This window comes from Stegodyphus dumicola, chromosome 6 (genome assembly GCF_044657685.1).
Source record: "Stegodyphus dumicola isolate Sdum_Otavi_A_Nest chromosome 6, ASM4465768v1".
NCBI lineage: Eukaryota > Metazoa > Arthropoda > Arachnida > Araneae > Eresidae > Stegodyphus > Stegodyphus dumicola.
The window spans coordinates 71,134,016-71,155,921 of NC_140773.1; the positions used below are offsets into that span (position 1 = coordinate 71,134,016).

The following is a 21,906-nucleotide window of genomic DNA, read 5'->3' on the forward strand; positions in this document are numbered from 1 at the left end:
AAGTATCAAGGATTTCATTTCTATAGGTCTGAGCATTCATGGTTCCATGTGAAAAGACATGGATATCCCAAATAGATACCATCCCAAGCACAGACACTGCCTCCGCCATAGTCATCTCTCTCACAAATGTTTGATGGATGACAATGGATTCCATGTCCTCTCCAAATCAAAAGACGCCTACTATCACTTTGGAGGCTAAACCTGGACTCATCCTTAAAGAGAACAACTCTCCAGTGATCAGCTCTCTAGTGGATATGTTGATGTGCCCACTTCAAATGTTTCCTTCTTTTATGTGACATGAACAGCATGCAAAAGACTGGTTACCTTGCATATAGACCTCCTTCGTAAAGCCTTCTACACACAGTTGACATTGACACTAACCTCCATGGTGGCTGCAGCAAGGTAGGATCTGAGTAGAGTCAGAGATGCAATTCTATATCTTTGTGGGAATAACAACAAATATTGGTCATCAGCACTCAGGGTAACAGTTGGCTATCCTTGGCTGAGCCTCTTGGATGGCAAATCTGTGGTTAGAAATAGCATGTTAGTTTTAAGATAAACTTTTTAAAAATATAATCAAGAGAAGACTTATTCTGAAACGGGTGACATTTGAAATTTCCACATTACAAATTGGACAGGTAGCAGTTTTGGCAACAAAGCATGCTGGCCACTTTAACAAGAAAATACTCTGAAATGAGCAGAGATCATCTTCAGTATGCTTAAAAAAGTTTATCAAGTTTAAATAAAACTGGGAAAGGTCAGTCTCAGTATCATTTTTCAGATCAGCATTTACAGATTAAAGGCAACATTATAATTATATTTAAATTATGTAATTTTCCATATATTTACAATTATTAAAATTTGAAAATGTATACCTTTATAAGCTTTGGCATATGGATATTTAAGCTAGATATTTATAGTCCTACCAGTGTCTATGAATTTGTTATATTCTTAAACTTATACCTATATAAATTTAATTTTATCTCAGTTTTAAGTCTATGAACCACAGATGGATTCACATTTAGCCATCTGGCTACTTCTGTTTGATTTTGTCCTGCCACTAATCTCCCAATAGCTCTCCACTGCAGTTCTTTGGGCAAATGATACATGAACGTCATTGTTACAAATTGGCTATCTCAGATTTCTTACCTCAGTATCACAGCTAATTACACAGTATTACAGGCTTTCTCTCAAACATGCAATTTTATGCTGCTTGCAGATGATGCATTCTGACTACAGCGCCACTAATTTGCATGCTGCAGTTTTGATCAACAACTCTTATTTGACAACATATTTAAATTTTATATGGATAGGCTTATTTTTGAAAGAGTTATTGCTATTTTTGCAATTTTTCGTTAATTTTTGGAAACTATTGCAGTTGTGAGTAATGCAAGGAGGGCACAGAAATTGAGCAAACCCTCGTTAACGCACAAGAAATATCATATCTTGCTGATATTACTTATAAAGTATACTTGAAAATGAAAATCATCTAATTCTTTTTTATCCATAGTCTCTCTTAAATCATTTAGATATGATTCAGATCTGACTGACTACTTATTGGTCCTGACTATCAAAGCTGTATTTATATGGTATTACGAGGCCTTCTGGAAGCTTCAGTGTTCCAGTCGACAGGCTCCTCAAGAAAGTGACTCATAGCCGTACAAACAAAAAGTTGGAATATCTAACCACTGGTTTGTATCTAAGTAATGGCATACAGAGTGATATACACAGCCCGAGTCAAATTTAAGAGTGTCATGACAAGTCTTCTTTGCTTGAACAGACCTCCATATGAATGCTGGTTCTAGTCATTGTGACCAATCACCTATTACATTGAGAAACTAGCTGTGGGGGTAGGGCTTCTGTAAACATCAGGGAAAATTGCACATACAGATTCAAAAATATGTTTTTCTGAAACTTCCAAAAAGTTGCTAGATTGGAAATAAATTGCCATTGTCAACATGACAGTAAAAAATGTAGCCGAGGCCTCTCAGGAGAGTTTCTGCATTTATCTATAATTTTACTTGAGCTTTTTTCATAGTGTAAGAAGTGTTGGGTTCAGAATCGTAAATTCTAGGTACTCTGCAAGAAATAAGCACCTATATATAAAATACATGACTACATATGGACCTAAATACACAAAAATATTCTAAAATTATTATCCTTAATTTAAAACTTGTATAAATAAATAAATAAATAAAACTATACCCAATGTTATTAACCCTCTGAGCAACCAGGGTTTTTGCTAAGAAAGTATAAATTTCCCAAATCTACTATGAGAACAAATTATTTTTTTGATTTTAATGTAAAAAAATCTCCTGGTATTTCATACCTGAATTTGTGTAATTTTGATATATTGCCCTAATTTCTTTGACATATTTTAATATGCACATATATATACATTATAACACAAAAAATATTTTAGGCGATATATATACGACCTTGCCGCTTAGAGGGTTAATAAATAAAACTATGCTCATTGTAAATAAACAAAACTATGCCAGTGCACAAAATCAACATTGTAATGAAATGGATTCATATAGTTTCAGAAATTTACAATATTAATGACAAGCTCTTTGAGCTTAATGTGGATTCCCTAATAAAAATTTTAAAAAATTTATTTTACTGCCTATATTTCTATGTTTGGAAATAACTGAATTCTACATAACTTCATAGATAAACTTTTTAAAAATATAATCAAGGGAAGACTTATTCTGAAATGGGTGACATTTGAAATTTCCACATTACAAATTGGACAGGTAGCAGTTTTGGCAACAAAGCATGCTGGCCACTTTAACAAGAAAGTACTCTGAAATGAGCAGAGATCATCTTCAGTATGCTTAAAAAAGTTTATCAAATTTAAATAAAACTGGGAAAGGTCAGCCTCAGTATCATTTTTCAGATCAGCATTTACAGATTAAAGGCAACATTATAATTATATTCAAATTATGTAATTTTCCATATATTTACAATTATTAAAATTTGAAAATGTATACCTTTACTTTTAAATAAGCTTTGGCATATGGATATTTAAGCTAGATATTTATAGTCCTACCAGTGTCTATGAATTTATTATATTCTTAAACTTATACCTATATAAATTTAATTTTATCTCAGTTTTAAGCATGTTATTGCTGTTGAATTAAAAATAGAAAAACAGATTTATGCGTTTGCATTTTGCATTCATGAAATCATGCAGAAAACTTAGAGAATTTGAATCAGTTACAAAATTTCAATGAAGATCCAAAGTTATAAAGTTAATATGAAAACTTTGATTTGGATTTTTTTTTTTTTTTTTTTTTTTTTTTTTTAGCTTTGCTGTTTTAAATCTTACTGTTTAATTTCCCTCTTGCATTCTTTAATGGAAATTTAAGCATGTTTCATAATTTTTTATTTTTTTAATGGGGATTTTTGATTCTGTTTTTAAATCTAACATCTTACTTATTTACTCTTTATTAGTATTTCAGGTTCAAGGCTTATACACTTTTTAATCACATGTGAAAAATACTGCTTTTTGTAATCTGAAATTTCAAATTTTTACCACCTGTTCCTTGAAGAACCAAATTACTTTTTTCAAGTACTGTTTAGTTAAATCAAATATTATATCTTGAAGTTTTGCTATATTATATTTTGTTATTGTAACTATTACAGAAATTTCGGTATGTAAACTTTGTGCAAAGGTATTTAGATCAGCCAGTAGCTGAGAGTACCTAAAAATACTTTCTATTCCCTGTGATAGAATGGGCTAATTGTTTCATTTTCCCCAAGCATGTTTCAAATATTGGCAATTCTCCTTAGAAATCTTCCATAAAGGCAACCCTTCTCATAGGCAAAAAAATTTAGGGCCATTTTGACTGAAATGTATATCTGTATTAGCAATGTTGCTGGGAAATTCATAAATTGATTTGAATGGATATCTGTAGATGTACAAGGTGTGACAAAAAAAAAAAAAAAAAAAAAGATTAAGTGTGTAGCTTGAAAACAGAGTGGAGTTAGCAACAACTGTTTAATGAATGACATCATGCCACACATCTCCTCTATCCACGCAGCCAGTTTTGACTTAACCGACCACGCCAGTGGAGGAGTACTACGTTGTTCAGTGAACACGTGCAACTGCATTCTGCCGGTAAAATGTCTAATGTAAAAACTTAACAGCTAATCATCATCAAGTTTCTTGTGAAACTTAAGAAATCAGCCATGGAGGAAACATTTCAAATGTTAACCAAGGCTTATGGAGATGAAATTTTGTCTCATGCACATGTGTTTGAATGGCATAAGTGGTTTTCAGAGGGAAGCAACTGTGTGGTAGCTGATGAACATCTCCTTGGGTGCCCATCACGTTCATTATGATTGAAGTGGGTTCCCAGTGGTCAGACTGTTAATCAAAATTACTTATTTGAAGTACTAAAAAGACTTTGTGAAAAAATTAGAAAAAAAAATAATTGACCACAGTTTGGGAATGATGGATGGCTGTTGAACCAGGACAGTGCACCCGCTCACACGGCCCTATCTGCCAAGCAGTTTCTGACCAGTAAAAACATTACTGGGATTGAGCATCCTCCTTATTCACCTGATTTGTTTCCATGCAACTTTTTTTATTTCCTTAAGTTAAATCTTACTTAAAGGGAACTCATTTTACCTCAGCTAAAGAGGTTCAGGCAAAAACAGAAAATCTCCTGAAGGGCCTTCCAGAAACCTCGTTCCAGAACCATTACCAGCAATGACAGCACTAAATGCAGAAGTGTGTGAATGCTAAAGGGAACTATTTTTTAAGGTGATAATGTCACAGAGAACTGATTCTGTAAGTACAATGATTTATCAGACTTGTCTTCTTCTTCTTCTTCTTTTTTTTTTTTGGTCACACCTTGTATATTTTATGTTTAGAAATAATTAGATTTTTAAGTTACACAATTGTAAATAAAATTTTAATTGTGTTTTATCTGTAAAACTTAATATTTTTAGTTATAATCTTACTCTTTAAATATAAAACTTTTAAATATTGAATTGTAAGCCTATTCTTTTAGGACCATTTTATTATACAATACAAAGTCCAAAATCTGGAATGATCTAATATCCAAATGTCAGGACCGTTTTTCGAGGGGGGGGGTAGTCTAGGAATAGAGAATGTAATACTCAGGAAAAATTTCTCCTGACTTATTGAGATTCCTGTATGTTACTTTCACACTGTATGCCACGTACTAACAGATTCCTGTATGTCACCTGTTGGCTAGGTAATCACAGCATGGCCCCCATAATAATATATTGATCGACAGTTTATTGATATTAGAGATGACTGCACTTTTGGCCTTTGAGTACTTGTATGTTGAGATCAAAATTATTTGTGAAATCCAAACAAATTTCTTTGGAGTAGGATGCTGCTTAATACTGTTTTTGGAGGTGGATGTAGCAGCCAGAAAGGGAGAACGAATTAGATTGTGAAGGACTTAAGTTGTTGAGTTCACATAGCAAATTGTGCTGTTCCTTAATTTTCTAATTTGATATAGTTTATTATTTCCAAGACTATAACTATTTCAGCTATTTTATTAAAATAAGAATTATTGATTATGTTAAAAAGATTTTTGATTTTAGAATTGCAACAGGTTCTGCAAAGTTATACCACATTTAAATATCAATCAAATAAAAAATATAATTAATTCAAGTAATGGTTTAAGCTATATCTGTCTTAAACTATAAAAACTCAAACTATAAACTCTCCAATGCCACATGCATAGTCAGCAGAATGCAATATTTAGGGGGAAAAAAACTGGAAAAACTTTTTGAATTTTGATACCCCACTCACAATTACAATCATGACAAAATGATGATTAAATGTGAGGCAGCGTTTCAGTGAGTGCATGCTATTGATGGGCCCAATGCTAATGTCTCAAACCAGAATATTTCTGGATTTAAATTAAAAAATTGCTGCGATATGAGGCAGTTAAGAATTCCAGCCAAAAAGGCTTCAGCTGATACTGAAGCAGCTTAACAGTTTGCAAATTAATTCATAGAACTCATTCACAGTGAAACTTTATAATACTGATGAAACTGGTCTTTTCTGGCAATATACGCCCCAAAGTACCTCAGCATTCTCCTCAGAAAATGGTCATTTTAAAACTCTGCTAAACTTTTTTAACAGGAGCGAGACCATCCAAGAGTTTTTGAAATATTTTAACATGAAATTTGCTGTGTGGAGCATTGAAAGGTCTGTTGATAATTTTAAAAAATGCTAGGCAAAATTTGTGGCAGGGTTCTATATTTTGAGGTAGTGATGCTGATGGTCATAAACTTGGAATGTTTGCCTTTTGCTTGCAATATAGAAATATCACAAGAAAAAGACAATTTTTTTCAATTAAAAGGATTTGCAGAGAAATGTGGAGAAGTGATAATATATAAAGATAATGTAACTCAAATTTTGCATTGCAGTGACAATATCCCACTAACTAAATAAACTCACAGATGGTAAAATCTTAATATTTTTTTTTTTTTAATTTAGAAAATATTGCTACTGAGAAGTCAACCTAAGAAAATGCTGAGGAGGTTGTTGAAAGTTGAAAATTAAAAGATCTGGATTGATAGTTTAGTGGAATTTTCCACATGGCAATTATAGAATTTATCAATAAAACTTTGCATCTGACCAAGAAGTTATATCTGTCTATAAAATTAAAGTAATAGTATAAAAAAATGAAACAGATTTAACAACTTACATTGAAAGAAATGTTTAATGAAACAAATAAATATTGAATATTTTTTGTAAATTTTGATTTCTTTAAGTTAGGGGTTTCAGTGCTTTGTGCCTTAGGGCCACATCAATAAATTCATAAAGATCCATGGGCCACATGTCTGTCAAAGTAGCATATGCAGAAAATTTATAAAACAGAGGGATGTTTACAAGACTAAGATTAATTTTATGGAGAAAGATAGGATTACCAATTAATACAATAGATTAATCTAAGATTCTGTGTTTTTTATTAAAAAAAAAAGTTTAATAGAAGTTGAATCAATATATTTTGTACTTTTTTTTTAATTATGAAAGTGATATGATGTATAGTACATAATGATGTTGAAAAATCCACTGACCAAAAAAACATCGCATTACTGGTGGATGGAAGTCACTGTAGTCTTAATGAGAAATTGAGCATTGTTTTTGCTTTTTTGAAGCTTCAATATTTAGTAGAATCTATGTGTTATGATTCATGAAGTATTTTCTGAATGTTAATCTGTCAGATGTGTTCTTGTTTTTGATTTTATATTCTTCAATTAACTGAACACCTATTCACATACTACCAAAGATAGTTGACATGAACAATGCATGTTTACATATTCTTGGATACTTGTTTTCAAGCATGTACATAGAATTAAATTCAACCAATCAATGTAGGATTTTCCAGAAACTTGCATTTTACTGCAGAGTCACACTGAAAATATAAAAATTCTAATTGAAGTTTAGGTGGAACATTTTCAAAGTCTACTGAGAAGAGTGAGGAGAACATTCTCACGAAAATTTCATTATCACAGACTGCAGAAAATCTGCTTTTGAATTTCATTCTCAGATTTGAACTGTGCTGTGCATAGTCATCTGAGTTGTTTTATTCACTAACTCCTTCAAGTTTAGAAAGTGAATGGAATTCTTACTTAGCAGTTGACTTTATCATAGAATTAATTTTGTCTCAACAGCCTTCATGGAGTCATAATTGTTATGAACAAGTAGATCTTTCCCTAGTAAGTGGTTATTCAGATCATTGAGATGACCAGTAAATGCAAAATTTTTTAACTACTTCTCATGATGGAACTCACAGATGGATTTCCGTATAGATTCCATGAATTTTTAAACTTCATCTTTGTAGGAAAATAGGTTCTAAAGCGTCTTTTCTTGGCTTGACCAGTGTACTTTTGCATAATATACAATGTCATTATGTTCAGCTTCCAGATCACTTAAGAACTGTTGAAACTACCTGAGATTAAGTTCTTTGGATCTGATGAAATTAACCACTTTTGCAATAACAGCTATCATTTGCTGAAATTTTAAGAAGGACCATGCACATTTTTTTTATTTTTTTTATTTGGTAGATGATACATTGGAAAGCCGTCACAGTTATATTTCCACATGTCTTTGCTTCACATTTGAATAATGTTATCATTCCCATTTTCTGTCTGGTCATAAAAGGAGTACCATCTGTGGTTATGGCAGATATATTGCTTAAGTCTATCTCATGTTTAGCCAAGGGTTTTCTTAGACCTTGTATACAAATCTGATCTTTGTTTTTTACCTGTAAGTGCAACAACACTGGCAAATTCTTCTACAATTGTGAAGTTTCTATCAACAGCACAAATAAGGATGGCTGCTTTGCATCCATTGATTTATCCATCACTACAGAATAAACTGCAAAAGTTCTTACAGGTGAATTTTAATTCATTGTGTACATCTGCTGCCACACTCACCTTTGCTACTGTAACACCGGACAAGCTAATGTTTGAAATAGCTGAGTTTGTGACAGACAAAGTGCATCAACTGCATACTGAAGGCATTCTCTTACAAACTGTCCATCAGCGAAAGGTTATCATGTTTAGCAATTTTTTTCTGCTATCATTTAGCTAACGCAAACAATTATTCTACTTTCAGTCTCCTTATTTGCTCTGAACGAAAAAGACTGTTGCTTTGAAAATATCCTTCCAATACAGAATATTTTCCACTATGCTTAGTATCATAGTGCCTTTTCATCTTATGTTCTTTCATTACAGCTACACTCTCATTGCGAATAAGAGAAACTGCTATATGCTTGTGCTCAGTGAAAAAGTAAAAAAATGACCAATTTTCTTTAAAAAATTGCATTTTTCTTCAACTTTTCTTATTTTGTTATCAAGGATTGCCATTAGACACTTTTTCACACAATACTTATGAATTTCAGAATTGTAAGAGTTATGAGTAAATGTAGCTAAAATCAACTTAACAAACTGCCCATCACCAACCAGTCACAATGTTTATATCAATCTTTTCTTTGCCAACTGATTACATCACTGGAAGAAGCCATTTTTTTCCTCTCTCCATCCTCTATACTTTTGAACAGGATTGCCTGTGATGGTATCGGAAGACTCTGGGGCGTAGTTTCTTTTATGTTTATCTTAATCAAGAAGGTCAACACAGTGGGGGGCTTAAAATTATTGACACTCATCAGAGTTGGGTGAGATAAATCTCAAACATCTCGTTAACTTCTGTATAGGGAAAATTCAAGAAAAACAAAGAATCTGAGACAGTTGCATTGACAGTTTTGTTTTTAACTTATCCAAAGGCTTGAGGGGCCACAAGTTGAAGACCTCTATCTTAAGGTCATAAATGTTTCATTACTTCACAATTATTTCATACTTTAATTTTATATTTTCATATCATCATACCAGATTTTAACTGGTGATCTAAAATCCAGAAATTTCTGAAATCGGTAATTGTTGAAGTGCTGGCAATTCCAGGTCTTGGAATTTGTACTGTGTTATACATTTGATGTCGGAACTAATTATGTCCAATTGCAAGTGTCAATGTATGTAATTATATAAGACTGTAGTTTAAGATATTGTTACAGTTTTATTTATCTGTGTTTTGTATCCTGAATAAACAGCTTAATATAGAGGAAATCCATGTCTAAGCTGATAATGTATTGATTAGGATAGATTACACATGCATTTGTGTAGATTATCACCTTTATTAGTATTATCTGGTATTATAATTCCTAATGTTTTATACATGCATTAACCTTTTTAAAGACTGCAAAGTTTGGAAGGGTTTCACATAAAAGGACGAGTAATTGGAATGTATTTTCATCCCCTTTTAGTTGCCACTGTAAAGGAAACTACCACTGATTTGAAACCTTTCCTTTAGGGGTCACCTTTGTTAATTTTCAGATAAGAGATTAGGGATTACAAAGGAATTTTTTCTCTTTTCTGCTGTCCCTTTTCCCTAAACTAGGGAAATATATATGAAGTTGAGATTTCATAGCTAAAGTAATTGTCGAATAGCGGAATATTAACTTTTACGAACACTTGTGTTATAATGAAAATGCACCTTAGTAACAAATACCTCCTAGGTATGCCTAAAATCAGTAATCAGGACATACTCTAATCATTTTTTTTTTTTTTTTTTTTTCAAACTGGATGTAGTTTAGAATTACATATATTGATTGAAACTTTTGATTTATACTCGAAAATAATGTTTGTAATTACATACAATCAGCATACGCACATGTTACAGATTCGCATTTGTGCTGAATATGCACACATACCCCTTTTACATATGTATATACCTAATGTATATGCATATCAGTATGATTAGGTTATTTGTGTAGAATTCTAGAGAGCAAGTGAATTGTGCGACACACAACTGAAAGTTTTTGCACTGAGCGAACATTCCACTGGTGAGGGAAAATGAAGTGGAATTTACTAAATCCCATAGTTGTGAGGTGAGAAGGTCATCGTACAATGCCTATCTCCGCACCCTGAAGGGTGGGGGTGGAGGGAGAATTTCTCCGGCCAAAATTTCGGCCACAGCCATCTTTTTGAGACTCTGCAACTCTGGACTATATTTTAGTCACCCATCTTCTGAGTGTTAATGAAAGGAAAAAATCTATTTAGATATTCCTCAACAGCACGGCATGCCGCTGCAACATGGCAAATGTGTCGCATTGTGATGACCTCAATGTCGCAGTAGCATTGTAGGAATGGCTTAATGTCTGCTTTTTGCGACGTTACACTACAAAGTAGATGTGAAGTCACGTTATGACATGCTATACGCATTAACACTGTGACATGGCTATGTAGTCGTGCTGCAACGTTGTCGTGAAATTACATTGTGATACTGATGTGAAGTCATACTGTGACATTCATGTAACAACTCATTTTGACTTTAATATAAAGCCATAGAGTGACATGAATGCAGTATAATAAAGTGCCATGAATATAATATCACTAAAGATGTAAATGGATGTCACGCAACACTGAATTACTTTCTAAATGTTTAGAGCGATGAACTCCTATTTTAGAGAACAAGTAACTACTACAATGTTTTAATGATCCAGTGAGGTGTTATACTTTTCAAGGTATTAAAATACTTCCGTAATATTCGAAATTTTTAAATAATTGAAAATATCCAATATAATCATTTGAAATTTCCTCATCTTACTGAGGTTGCAGCTCACCGTATTAAGGTTATATAACTGTAAACTAGAGTGTACAGAAAATGCAGAACATATTACAATATATATGATGCAAAAGTGATCATATGGTCATTGCTAATGCTTTTGAGTATAAGCTGTCCAGAAGCTACATAATTTTGCTTTCATTCTTTAGAATTTAATATTTAAAAACAGTTCATATTTTTCCAAAATTCCTAAATTGTATTAAAAATCTGAGTTCTTATTATAACTTATTAAAAATTAAATTTTATTTCTTAATTTAACACTTTCTTCCCCCCTCTTTCAAAACAGAAATATTTTTCCCTTCATCCATTAAAGTTCACAAGTTCCTTTATTTAATCAATACATATGGAGAGTAAACTCTTACTGTATACTGACTTGAATGATAGCAGTAATAATTAATATATAATAATTGAAAATAAGTTTAAAAATTATTATTAAGAATGAAGCGATTATTGACGAGAATAATATCAGAGATGCATGCACTTTATAGAAGCGCGAGAAAAATCAATGAAGATTTTTTTGCTATCCACAAATTTCTGCAAACATACAATGAAATAAGGGCATTTGGAATGATTTTAATATGATTTTTCAGAGCAATGATGAGGATTCGGAAAATGTGTTTTGAAGTAAATATGAAGTAACATGAGATATAGGCATTCTTGCTATCCTGCTCCTTTAATATAAACACGATTCAGTTTTTTATTTAAATTAAATAATATGAAGATATATTTTACAATTCATACTTTCAAAATGTTATTAATTTAATCTAAATGAATCTGTACAACACAGAGCCGTACCATTTTGGGGTAAATCAGGCATTTGAAAGTAAAGTTGCACATATACTGTATAAATAAGAATTTGGAACGAAATAAAAATGTTTAGGAGAAGCAATTATGAGATTACTTTCAGATATTAAAATCTGATGATAAGGCCCTGATGCTTTACTTTCTTTGAAGTACTTCATTTTTCTTTAAACTGGATTTTCTTTAAAGTTTTCATTTAATTTCTTTATTGAAATCAGAAATGATTTCAAACTGTTAAGATGTCAGAAAGGCATCAATACATGTTTTAGCTATGATGTTATAGTTTTTTACTAGATGAGAATTAAAGAAACAGTTTCCTTAGTATACTTTTAACTGAAGAGAAATAGATTATTTGATTTCTTTAATATAAAAAATTGAAAATGCAATGTAAAATGAAATATAAAAACACGTTTATGACTTTCATTTTAGAAACTACGCAATTAAAACTGAATTTCAGTTATTTAAGTTCAAATTGAAATTGGCTGTATTAATGAAAATAAAAGTAATTTATGAAAATACAAGTAAAAGTAATAAAAGTAAGTCCACTACTTAATTTTGTAAGAATAACTTTACAACTTTTGTTAAAATAAAAAAAATAATGAAAATATAAAACTTCTCTTACATTGAAAGAAATATTTGTTTGTCCCACAGTATAATGCAACGCAATTATAGAGAGTTTTCAGAACCTTCGATTGACTCTCCAGGAATTGGCTTTCTGTTATAAAATTTCCAAACAAATTTATTTGCTCATTTAAATGAGGCAAAGAACTGAGCTCCGTGCCAATAAAAATGAGTTCCATGAAGTTATATTTTACCTTAAAATCAGTTTTTCTTTCCCTTTTTGGCAAAGACTTTTCTTTAATTCTTCAGTGTTTTATAATATGCGAATTTCCAAGTTATCACAATGAAATTTTTAAATTACTTTGTGAAAGATTCCTTTCTTAATTTTTCTAAGCTTTCTTAATACGATTGCAGAAATAAGTACATTTTCAATGTCTACTATTTCTGCAAATGATACATTAAAGCAGAACTATATGTGATAAGCTTACCTAATTCAATTAGACCTAATTAGAGGGTTAGATGTAATTTTTAAGTTTATAATAACAAAATAAAACATCATGTTTGCAGAAGTGAAATATATTAATTTAAAATAAAATTATAATTTCAAATTATAATTTCAAAATAAAAAGTTTATCCTTGAAACTTAAAATTTCGATTTATAGTAATTTTCATTCCATTTATAAAATCGTCTGTAATAGGTTAAATTTTCTTAAAATACAATTTGAAATTCGGTTTCTTTATAACATGAAGTAACTTGTACTTTTAGAGACAAATTAATATTAATTTATACTCTTTTGTCACAAGTGAAATTTTAACTTTCTTCATATATAAGTAACGATGAAATGTAATTTCCTTATTTTTATATTGTTATCATTTAAATAATTTATGTATCTATTTAAAAAATTAATACCATAAATATATTCTCTTGATCCTTTAATTAACAAATACTTTTGCACAGATTTTTATGTTTTTCTTAATATATAAAGTGAATACGAGTTAATTTCCTTAGAAAGTCCTCCACAAAGGCATCCCTTCTCTTAAATAGGCAGCCCTCATATGTTTCGTACTATTCAAATAATTTGACCTAAACTAGGAAATATTTTTCTCTGACTAAATATCTTAATAAGGAAATTGGGTTACTTTAACATTACAAATATATTATACATAAAAGTGTGACATAATTTGTGAAAACAAAAGATCTGATAAAATAAATTTGAAAACTAATTTCAGAAATTTACATATAGGAAACGTGTAGGAAAGTTCAGTGTTTTAAAGTAATACACCATTTGTAAAGTTATAATAATTAAAAAAAAATGTGTTCTATATAACTAAAACGGGGTTATGGAAGTTTGGCATAATTTATAATGTGACGCTAAGTACCACGCATGGAAGTAAGTAATTATTTTGTAAATAATTTCAAAAAATAGCTGAACACATTGAAAGTACTGCAGTAAAATGCATAAAATCAGTTCTTTTGTCACTTTTAACATTAAAAACAACAAAAAGTGAATTATATCTACCAAATAAACCTGACTCCCTAAATTAAAATTTCTAAGCAGTGAAACAAAAATAAGATGACTTTTGATAATGGCTCTTGCTTCCGCACTCTTTGTAATACAAGTAAAAGTTAATCTACTGCCAGTATTTCTTTTTGTTCATAATATTTAAATTATGTTTTTATTATCACATATTAATTATTACTGATATCATTCACTTCAATGTACAATAAACAGTGCTTACTTGAAAATGTAGCACAGACGATGTGTTTGGTGAACAGAACTAAAAAAATGGTCGCAAAAATCCTTAAAGCAAACAAACACTATGCAGACAACAAACTCTTTCGTCAGTCTTTCTTGATAACACTAGATACGGTAGAATGTGAATCTATTCACCACAGAATAGTTCAATGATTTTGAAGTACCAGATCAATAAAAACATGCTAAAACTGCTAATATTTTTAATAAAAAAGAAATAACTAAAATTGTAAGATATTAGCATAAAAGAATCATTTATTTAGAAAGGTTTACTGAAACACATAGCAATGAATTGGGGGGAGAGGGAGGTCAGCACACAAGAATACCTCCCATTAAAGAAGAATTACGTAAGCAAGGTCAAGAAAGGTCAGGGGGGAGACTGCGAATTTCTTGTGGTCAGATTAAACGTTTGCTGCGGCATGTATGTCACATCCGTATGACATCCACATCATAATGCAACATTTCTGTGACGTTGTACCGTGTTCACAAATGTAATGACAAGAAAATGCAACATTGAGATGTCACTGCAACGTCTGAGCAACTAAGTGTGCTGTATAGGTGTGCTGTATACATATTTTGTAATGCATATTGTTGTGTACATACAGGTTTGTAATAGTTTGAATGCACAAGTCCGATAATAGGTTAATAAAAATTAATTCTTTTATTAAAAGAAATATTTCAGAACTCTGGAATTTTCCACAGAAATATTTGTACAAGCGTCTCCAGTATAATCAGTAGTTACACTTCAAACTACTAAGAACATGAAATACAATGCAATGCAAAGCACATCTAAAGAGAAAGCTAACTTAGATATTTCAGTCACACATAATTAAACAACTCGCAACAACAGTAACTAAGCAACTGAGAGCAGATGCTTTCTCTTCGGCCTTAACTAGTTTTCAACCAGCCACAAGGCATTTCTAGTACTTCTGCTCCTCGAAATTACTGGAAAGCAATATGAATATGGAATTATGGTTACAGCTAACATAGTGAACAATTACATTTATTCAATTTCAATGCAAATTACCAAGATGCCCATTTACTCAATGTTAAATGCACATGCCCCTGTATTCTTACTTTTTCGGCATAGCTTTCTCTTAAAATTTGTCTTGCGCTACATTAAACAAAAATACAACGATTTTAATTATAATTCTGCTAAAATTACCTATCTAAATACAAAATTCGTAACAATATCCATGAATAATAAACATTACAAAATAGAATGTCAGATTAAGCAATAAAAAATAATGCAGGCAAATGTGTTCTATTTCAAGTCTTTGTTATTTTTGTCCTAGGAATATAGATATTTAGAAAGAAAGAAGTATGTGTAGTAAAGAAAAAAATGTAGATGATACATACACTGATATGAACAGGGAAAGAGTTAAGTAAATGTATATAAAGGTTAAGTAATGCACATTTAAATATCTGAATATTAGCTTTTTTAATATTTAAATCAGTGATTCTCGACCACTGTGCCATGGCACTTTTTTGTACTGCCAGTTTTTTTTTTAAATTAAGAATTATACTCTAAGAAAAAAAATAAAATCCAGAACTGTATTATTCAACCGTTTTATAGAAATAAACTAAGGGTATTTGTGGTATATTTAACTTATCCTTTCGTGGATAGATGGAAACCATCATAGAAGTCAAACTTACCAGATTGTGTGCTCTGCCCATCGAGGAGTTGGCTCCAATTCAAAATTCAACTATTTTATTCGAATCAATTGTATACCTTCAGAGATTTTTATTTAACAAGTTGTCAGTTTAAAAGAGTTTTAAATAATCTTGTAGTTGTTTAAAATAGTAGAACGAAAAATGAATAATAAATAAAGAAAATATAATAAATGCAGATTTATAAAATACATCTCTAATATAAGACTACATAGCATACATACATCTAATAATATAAGAGGCCATTTAAAAAAATTGAATGTCTGAAAAAACCTATAATTTTATATGTGTATTTAATATCTGGCAATCTTGATTATGCGTAGTGTAACATACATCTCATAGTAGATTGTTAATAAGTAATTTATTTTTAATATGTAATTAATATATCTTTACCTGATATAATTGAAAAATATGAATTTTTTATGAAGTATTATACATGTATATGAATTTTTTATGAAGTATTATACATATATATGAATTTTTTTATGAAGTATTATACATATATATATGATGCTTGTAATTATTTTACTACAGTTCTGGATTAAACCCAAGGAAAACTACGAGGGCAATCCCCAAAAAAAGGTCTCCTATATTTTTAGATATACAAAGAACCGTTTATTTTCTATAATTGCTACATCACTTTAAAGATTGCTTTATTTTTCAACATAATCGCCATTTCGGTCAATGCATTTTTGTAGACGCTGTGGCAGTTTTACAATGCCCATGTCATACCAGCTTGCCGCCATGCCCTTCAGGAAGCGTTGAACCTCATCTTTCCAAGTCCAAGAAATTGTCCTTTTCGTCTCCGTAGCGGCAAAGAAATTCGCGGGAAGAATCAACCTGTTGCCGTTTGTGGTCTTCTGTCAGTATACGCAGCACCCATCTTGCACACACCTTCCGATATTGCAACTTTTCCTTTAAAATCCTGTGGATGGTGCTTCTGGAAACCTCTGGAACCAAAATGCAGAGAGCATCCAGAGTGATCCTCCGATCTTTACGCATGAGTTCCTCAACTTTCGTGATTGTCTCATCGGCAATTGACGGCCTCCCACTCCTTTCTTCGTCATGAATTTCAGTACGACCGGCTGTAAACTCTCTACACCACTTGCAAACATTTTTAACATCCATGCACGACTGTCCATACACTTCTGTCAATAGGTGGTGAATTTCAACCGGTTTAACGTTTTTTGCGTTCAAAAATCGAATAACTGCGCACACTTCGCAATTGGCGGCAACGTTTATTGGGAGTTCCATTTCAAATGGCTGCCAAGACAAGACTGAGCATCCGAGCGAAGCACCTGCATGCGTATGTGGTAGCGGAGAAGGCACCACAACAGTGTTGCTAACAACCGTATTAAAACTTTTTCTACGTTCCCGAAAAATAGGAGACCTTTTTTTTTTTGGGATTGCCCTCGTATATACTGGTTCAGTTTACTATTTACATGCTTGCTGTGTGATTGAATTTATGAATTTAAATATATGCTATGTAGTATTGCGTTCTCAAACTTAAATAAAGGGTATTGAAAGGTTCAGCATTTTAAATAATTTTTTGAAAAAATATTTTTACTTTAAAAGAACCTTCTTAAATTGATAAATGGTTAATAAGAAGAAAACTTAATGGTGATAATGATGATGTTAGCAGAGCCGATGCCCAGTACAAATAAAGATGTTTCCTCCTGCAAAAAACATATTGTTCTTCGGAAATATGATGATTTCTTAAAATGAGGATTTACATCTACAATCGAAAATGATATAGTTGTTCCTGGGTGTCTGGATTGTGGTAGTAAATTATCAAATAGTGCTATGGTTCTGAGCAAGCTCCAATGACACTTTCTTACTAACCATCTTTCACTTGCTTCAAAAGACAAAAGCTACTTTCAAAAATCATTATCTGCAAAATTCAAACAAGTAAACGTTTTCGAAAAATGACTTAGTGTGTCTCAAAAAGCTGAGATAGCTTCTTATAAAATAGCTGAATTAATTGCAGTAAAATTAAAACCTAATAAAAAAAAGAAGAACACTAAACAAATTATATTACCAGCTTGTCACAAAATTGTAAAAATAATGATTGGTGGATCAGAAGATATTGATATTTGTAAAATACCACTTTCAAATGATACAATTCATCGCAGCATTAAAGACATGTCTGGAAATATTGAAGAAAATATTACAAAAACTCTTGCAAATTCGAACTGTGCTCTACAAACAGACGAAACAACATATGTTACGGGAAAAGCACAATTAATTGCATTTGTTTAATTCATTCATGAAAATGATATAATTAATCAATTTTTATGCTGTCATGAGTTATCTGATTGTGCAACCAGAAAACATATTTTCAATGTAATTAACTCGTATTTGTAAAAAATTAAAGTTTCATAAGAAATTAAAGCTTCAAGGGCTATTAGCCTAAGAGGAGGGATGCCTTCATGATGGACTTTCTAAGGGAAGCTGGCTCGTATACACATTACACATTACACATGGGGAAAATGCTCATGCAGCCAGCCCGTTCGGGGGATTTGAACCTTGGACTGACTTACCACTGCTCAGCGATGCTTACATATGTAATGTTATCTGATTTAACTAAGTTCCTTAAGTTCTGAATTATACTCTAAATCATGTAATGTCTGAATCCATTTTTTAAATTTAGGAGTGTGTATATTCTGGATCCAAATATCAAACTGAAATGGAGGGACTAGCTGGTATTTTATTTTTCCCTTTTATGTTTTTATCTTCACTTTACTTTTATGGTACTCAATTAATATATTATTTTTAATGAAAAATAATTTTTTCAACTTTGCTCAATTTTCTGTACTAAAAATTTTAATAGAGTGTTAGTTTTCTTAACATTTGTTTACGTTTTTTAGTTTAGCTCCATTAATGTGAGATGTAGTAAAATAAAAGCAGAACAGAAACATGCTAAGTGAAACATAAAATTAGTAAAATAACAACCTTGAGTTTGGCATAGATTCAAGTCAAGATCTCAATCAATTTCGAGGGCAAACAGGTACAGGTCCTACTACATGAGGAGCAAGAAAATCTGCAAGACTGTTCTTGCAGATTTGTTTGCTCTTAATAAAGAGGGATCTGCACCTGTTTTCCCTCGAAATCAATTGAGATCTTGACTTAAATCTATGCCAAACTCAAGGTTGTTGTATTACTAATTTTATATTTAGTAAAATATTTTATCTTCAGGTTTTTAAAGTGAGTGATTATAATTTGATAACTTTCAAACTGCTTTTAATGTGCTTTAAAGCATGTTTAAATTAGAAGACCATGAAACAAATATTTATTAGTTATATATTGTGTATGGGGAAAATGTAAACATTCTTGGTTTCTGTAGAATAAATACTATACATATGACAAGATGAATGAGAAACTAGCTAAATTGCTCAAAGTTATATTTTGCACTTTCACACATCCATTGAAATTTTCATAACAGATAGCAGCTGTATTTTTCAAGTGCAACAAGGAGGAATTCAGATGCAGACTGGATGTTTAAATCTAGATGTGTAAATGTTGTTTTGCTAGAATTTCACCATTGAAGAAATTTGAATAAAAGCTTGCCAAACTATGCTTCACTTTTATAGAGGATAACATATTAAGTAAATTTCATGTGCAGTTGTCAAATATAATCATTTTTGATATTACTATGTTTGCCATCGATATTAAATGTCATCTCAAATGATTTTAGTGAAAACTAAGAACTACATCCAAATTCATTGTTAATATTTATGAAGCTTTCCATTTCATTTACAGTTTTATAGGTAGTAGGGCCAACAAGCTATAAAATGGGAAGTCTATACTGTAAAATAATGAGAAGTGTGTACTGTATAAATAACAAGATCTTTCTTATGTGAACATCCATGTCACTCACTTTGGCTAAAATTAATTTGCAACATAAGGAAAATTTCGTTTTCACCAAGTCCCCCTCCCCATTAAAAAAGTAATTTTTTAAGTAGAGGTATGTTGATTATATATTTGTCCTATGAAAACATCCGGAAGATGAATTTAATGCACTATTTTCATTTATCTCAGAAAACTTTCCCAACCTACAGCTTATGATTAATAGAGAACCTAATAATGGCATTCAATTTCTTAACATGTTCATCTTAAGAAAAAACATCTGGCAACACATAAAAAATTTTGTATGATAGACAAGCTTCTGCAATTGTATCTCAAAAAGTTAAGTTGCTACCAATGCAAGATTCAAATAGAAGTAAACTCACTGGAGCATTCCCTTATTATCCGATTACCTTATGCATCAGTTCCAATTTCAAAGGATTTGGTTATAAATTTACCATAACTCCAACCCCATTCATTAAAAATTATTAAATACAGACAAATCAGATACACAACAGATATTTTTGCTGCGTATATTAACTCAATTCACAATGAAAATACAAAAACAGAAACTCAATATATTGGTTTGACATCTAAAAAATTATCGGTAGAAATTGCCAATCATAAAATGTTTATAAACTGTCTGCCAGTCAGTAACTCCAAGAATACAGCACATGTCTTTGGTTAACTACTTCTTGGAGCATCTTAACTCAAAAACTGAATGAGGCAAAGCCAAAATTGTTACCAAAGAACCTCATAAAAACAAAATTAAAAAAGCATAAAATTAGTTTCAAATTCAGAGAAGCATTAGAAATCTACACTAGATAGTGTTGCAACAGAGTTCTTCGTCTCAACCTTTCATATGTCTGGATGTCACTTCTGAGAAGTACAATAAACCTAAAGAAAGTTATAAAAGAGGAGATCTTGAGTGAGCCATTCATTCCATCAACATGTACTACTTACATTTAAATGTGATTCAGCATGATAACCTAGAATATTTAATTTTTTAACTTCGTTCTAACTGCATGTCCCATTTAACAGGTTGACTGCCGCACGCATTTTACGTGGTTTGCCCATGACACCAACTTGAAATTTTTACTATGTGATGTATATTATGTTGAAATATTATCTACAGAAGATAAGATTAAGCAAGTTATATAATCATGCTTAATGTATTTTTCGTGGTGGGGGTCGCCGGTGACCCCCCAAGGCTCTGCAGACCATTATTGGGATTTGTAATTTAAATTTTTAAAATTTATTATTCTTCAAATCATTATAGTAACAATGGTTACTATTTAACTATTTTAACAATGGTAACTATTTAAAAATTTATAGCCCCAACGGCGCTGTAGCCGAGTGCCAGCTACCAGTGACCCCTATGGCAGTCAACGTGTTAATCCTTCATCATATAAGAATTCATTTTTGTTTGCAATGTTTCCTACATTTTTACAAGAAATTCTTTATGCTGTTGATCTTGGTAAAAACTTCACATTTCAAACCAAGCACATGAAAATAGTGGTGATTCATGTGCCGTATCATGATGAACAATTGTAACATGACCACTTATCCTGTTGAAAAGAAAATAAAAATATTCTGACTCTTTTCTCACTACTTGGGCTAGTTATGTGGCATATTTGATCATCTTGTATATTTCATGAATTTTCTCTGTGTGTAGCAAAGAAAACTATCCAGTATGAAAATTAGGGTAGGGGGAATGTTTCTTTGGCATTTTTGGCACCTGCTTATAATTGCTTTAGCAATTAAGCAAATTATAATTGCTTTAGCAATTAAGCAATTTATTTCTTGGTGTATATGTTATACATTGTGATGCTTCTTGATACATTGTGATGCTCAGAATACTATTTCAATAATTGTGATGCTCAGTCTACTATTTCAATAATATAAAATGTTTTGGAAAAACTAATAGCTTAAGCTTAGATAGCATGTATACTTCTTCCCTTTGTTTTCTATAAATATTTATTCTATTTCTTTGCATGTATTTACCTTTTTCTTTGCATATATTAATATATAGTATGTATATATATAGAACTATGTATGTATATATAATAAAAATTATATGTATGTATATAATTATAT

The 21,906-nt window shown here is 31.1% G+C and overlaps 1 protein-coding gene across 9 annotated transcripts in view; it reads left to right on the forward strand.

The window, feature by feature from the left end:
• The window catches only part of LOC118193729 (uncharacterized), a 209,490-nt gene that overhangs the window by 132,301 nt on the left and 55,283 nt on the right, over positions 1–21,906 (forward strand). For all 9 annotated transcript variants that reach the window (XM_085818509.1, XM_085818513.1, XM_035364855.2 and 6 more), the window contains one exon: positions 18,617–18,668. In XM_085818509.1, the coding sequence (XP_085674635.1) occupies positions 18,617–18,668 (52 nt within the window). The remainder of the gene's footprint in view (positions 1–18,616; positions 18,669–21,906) is intronic.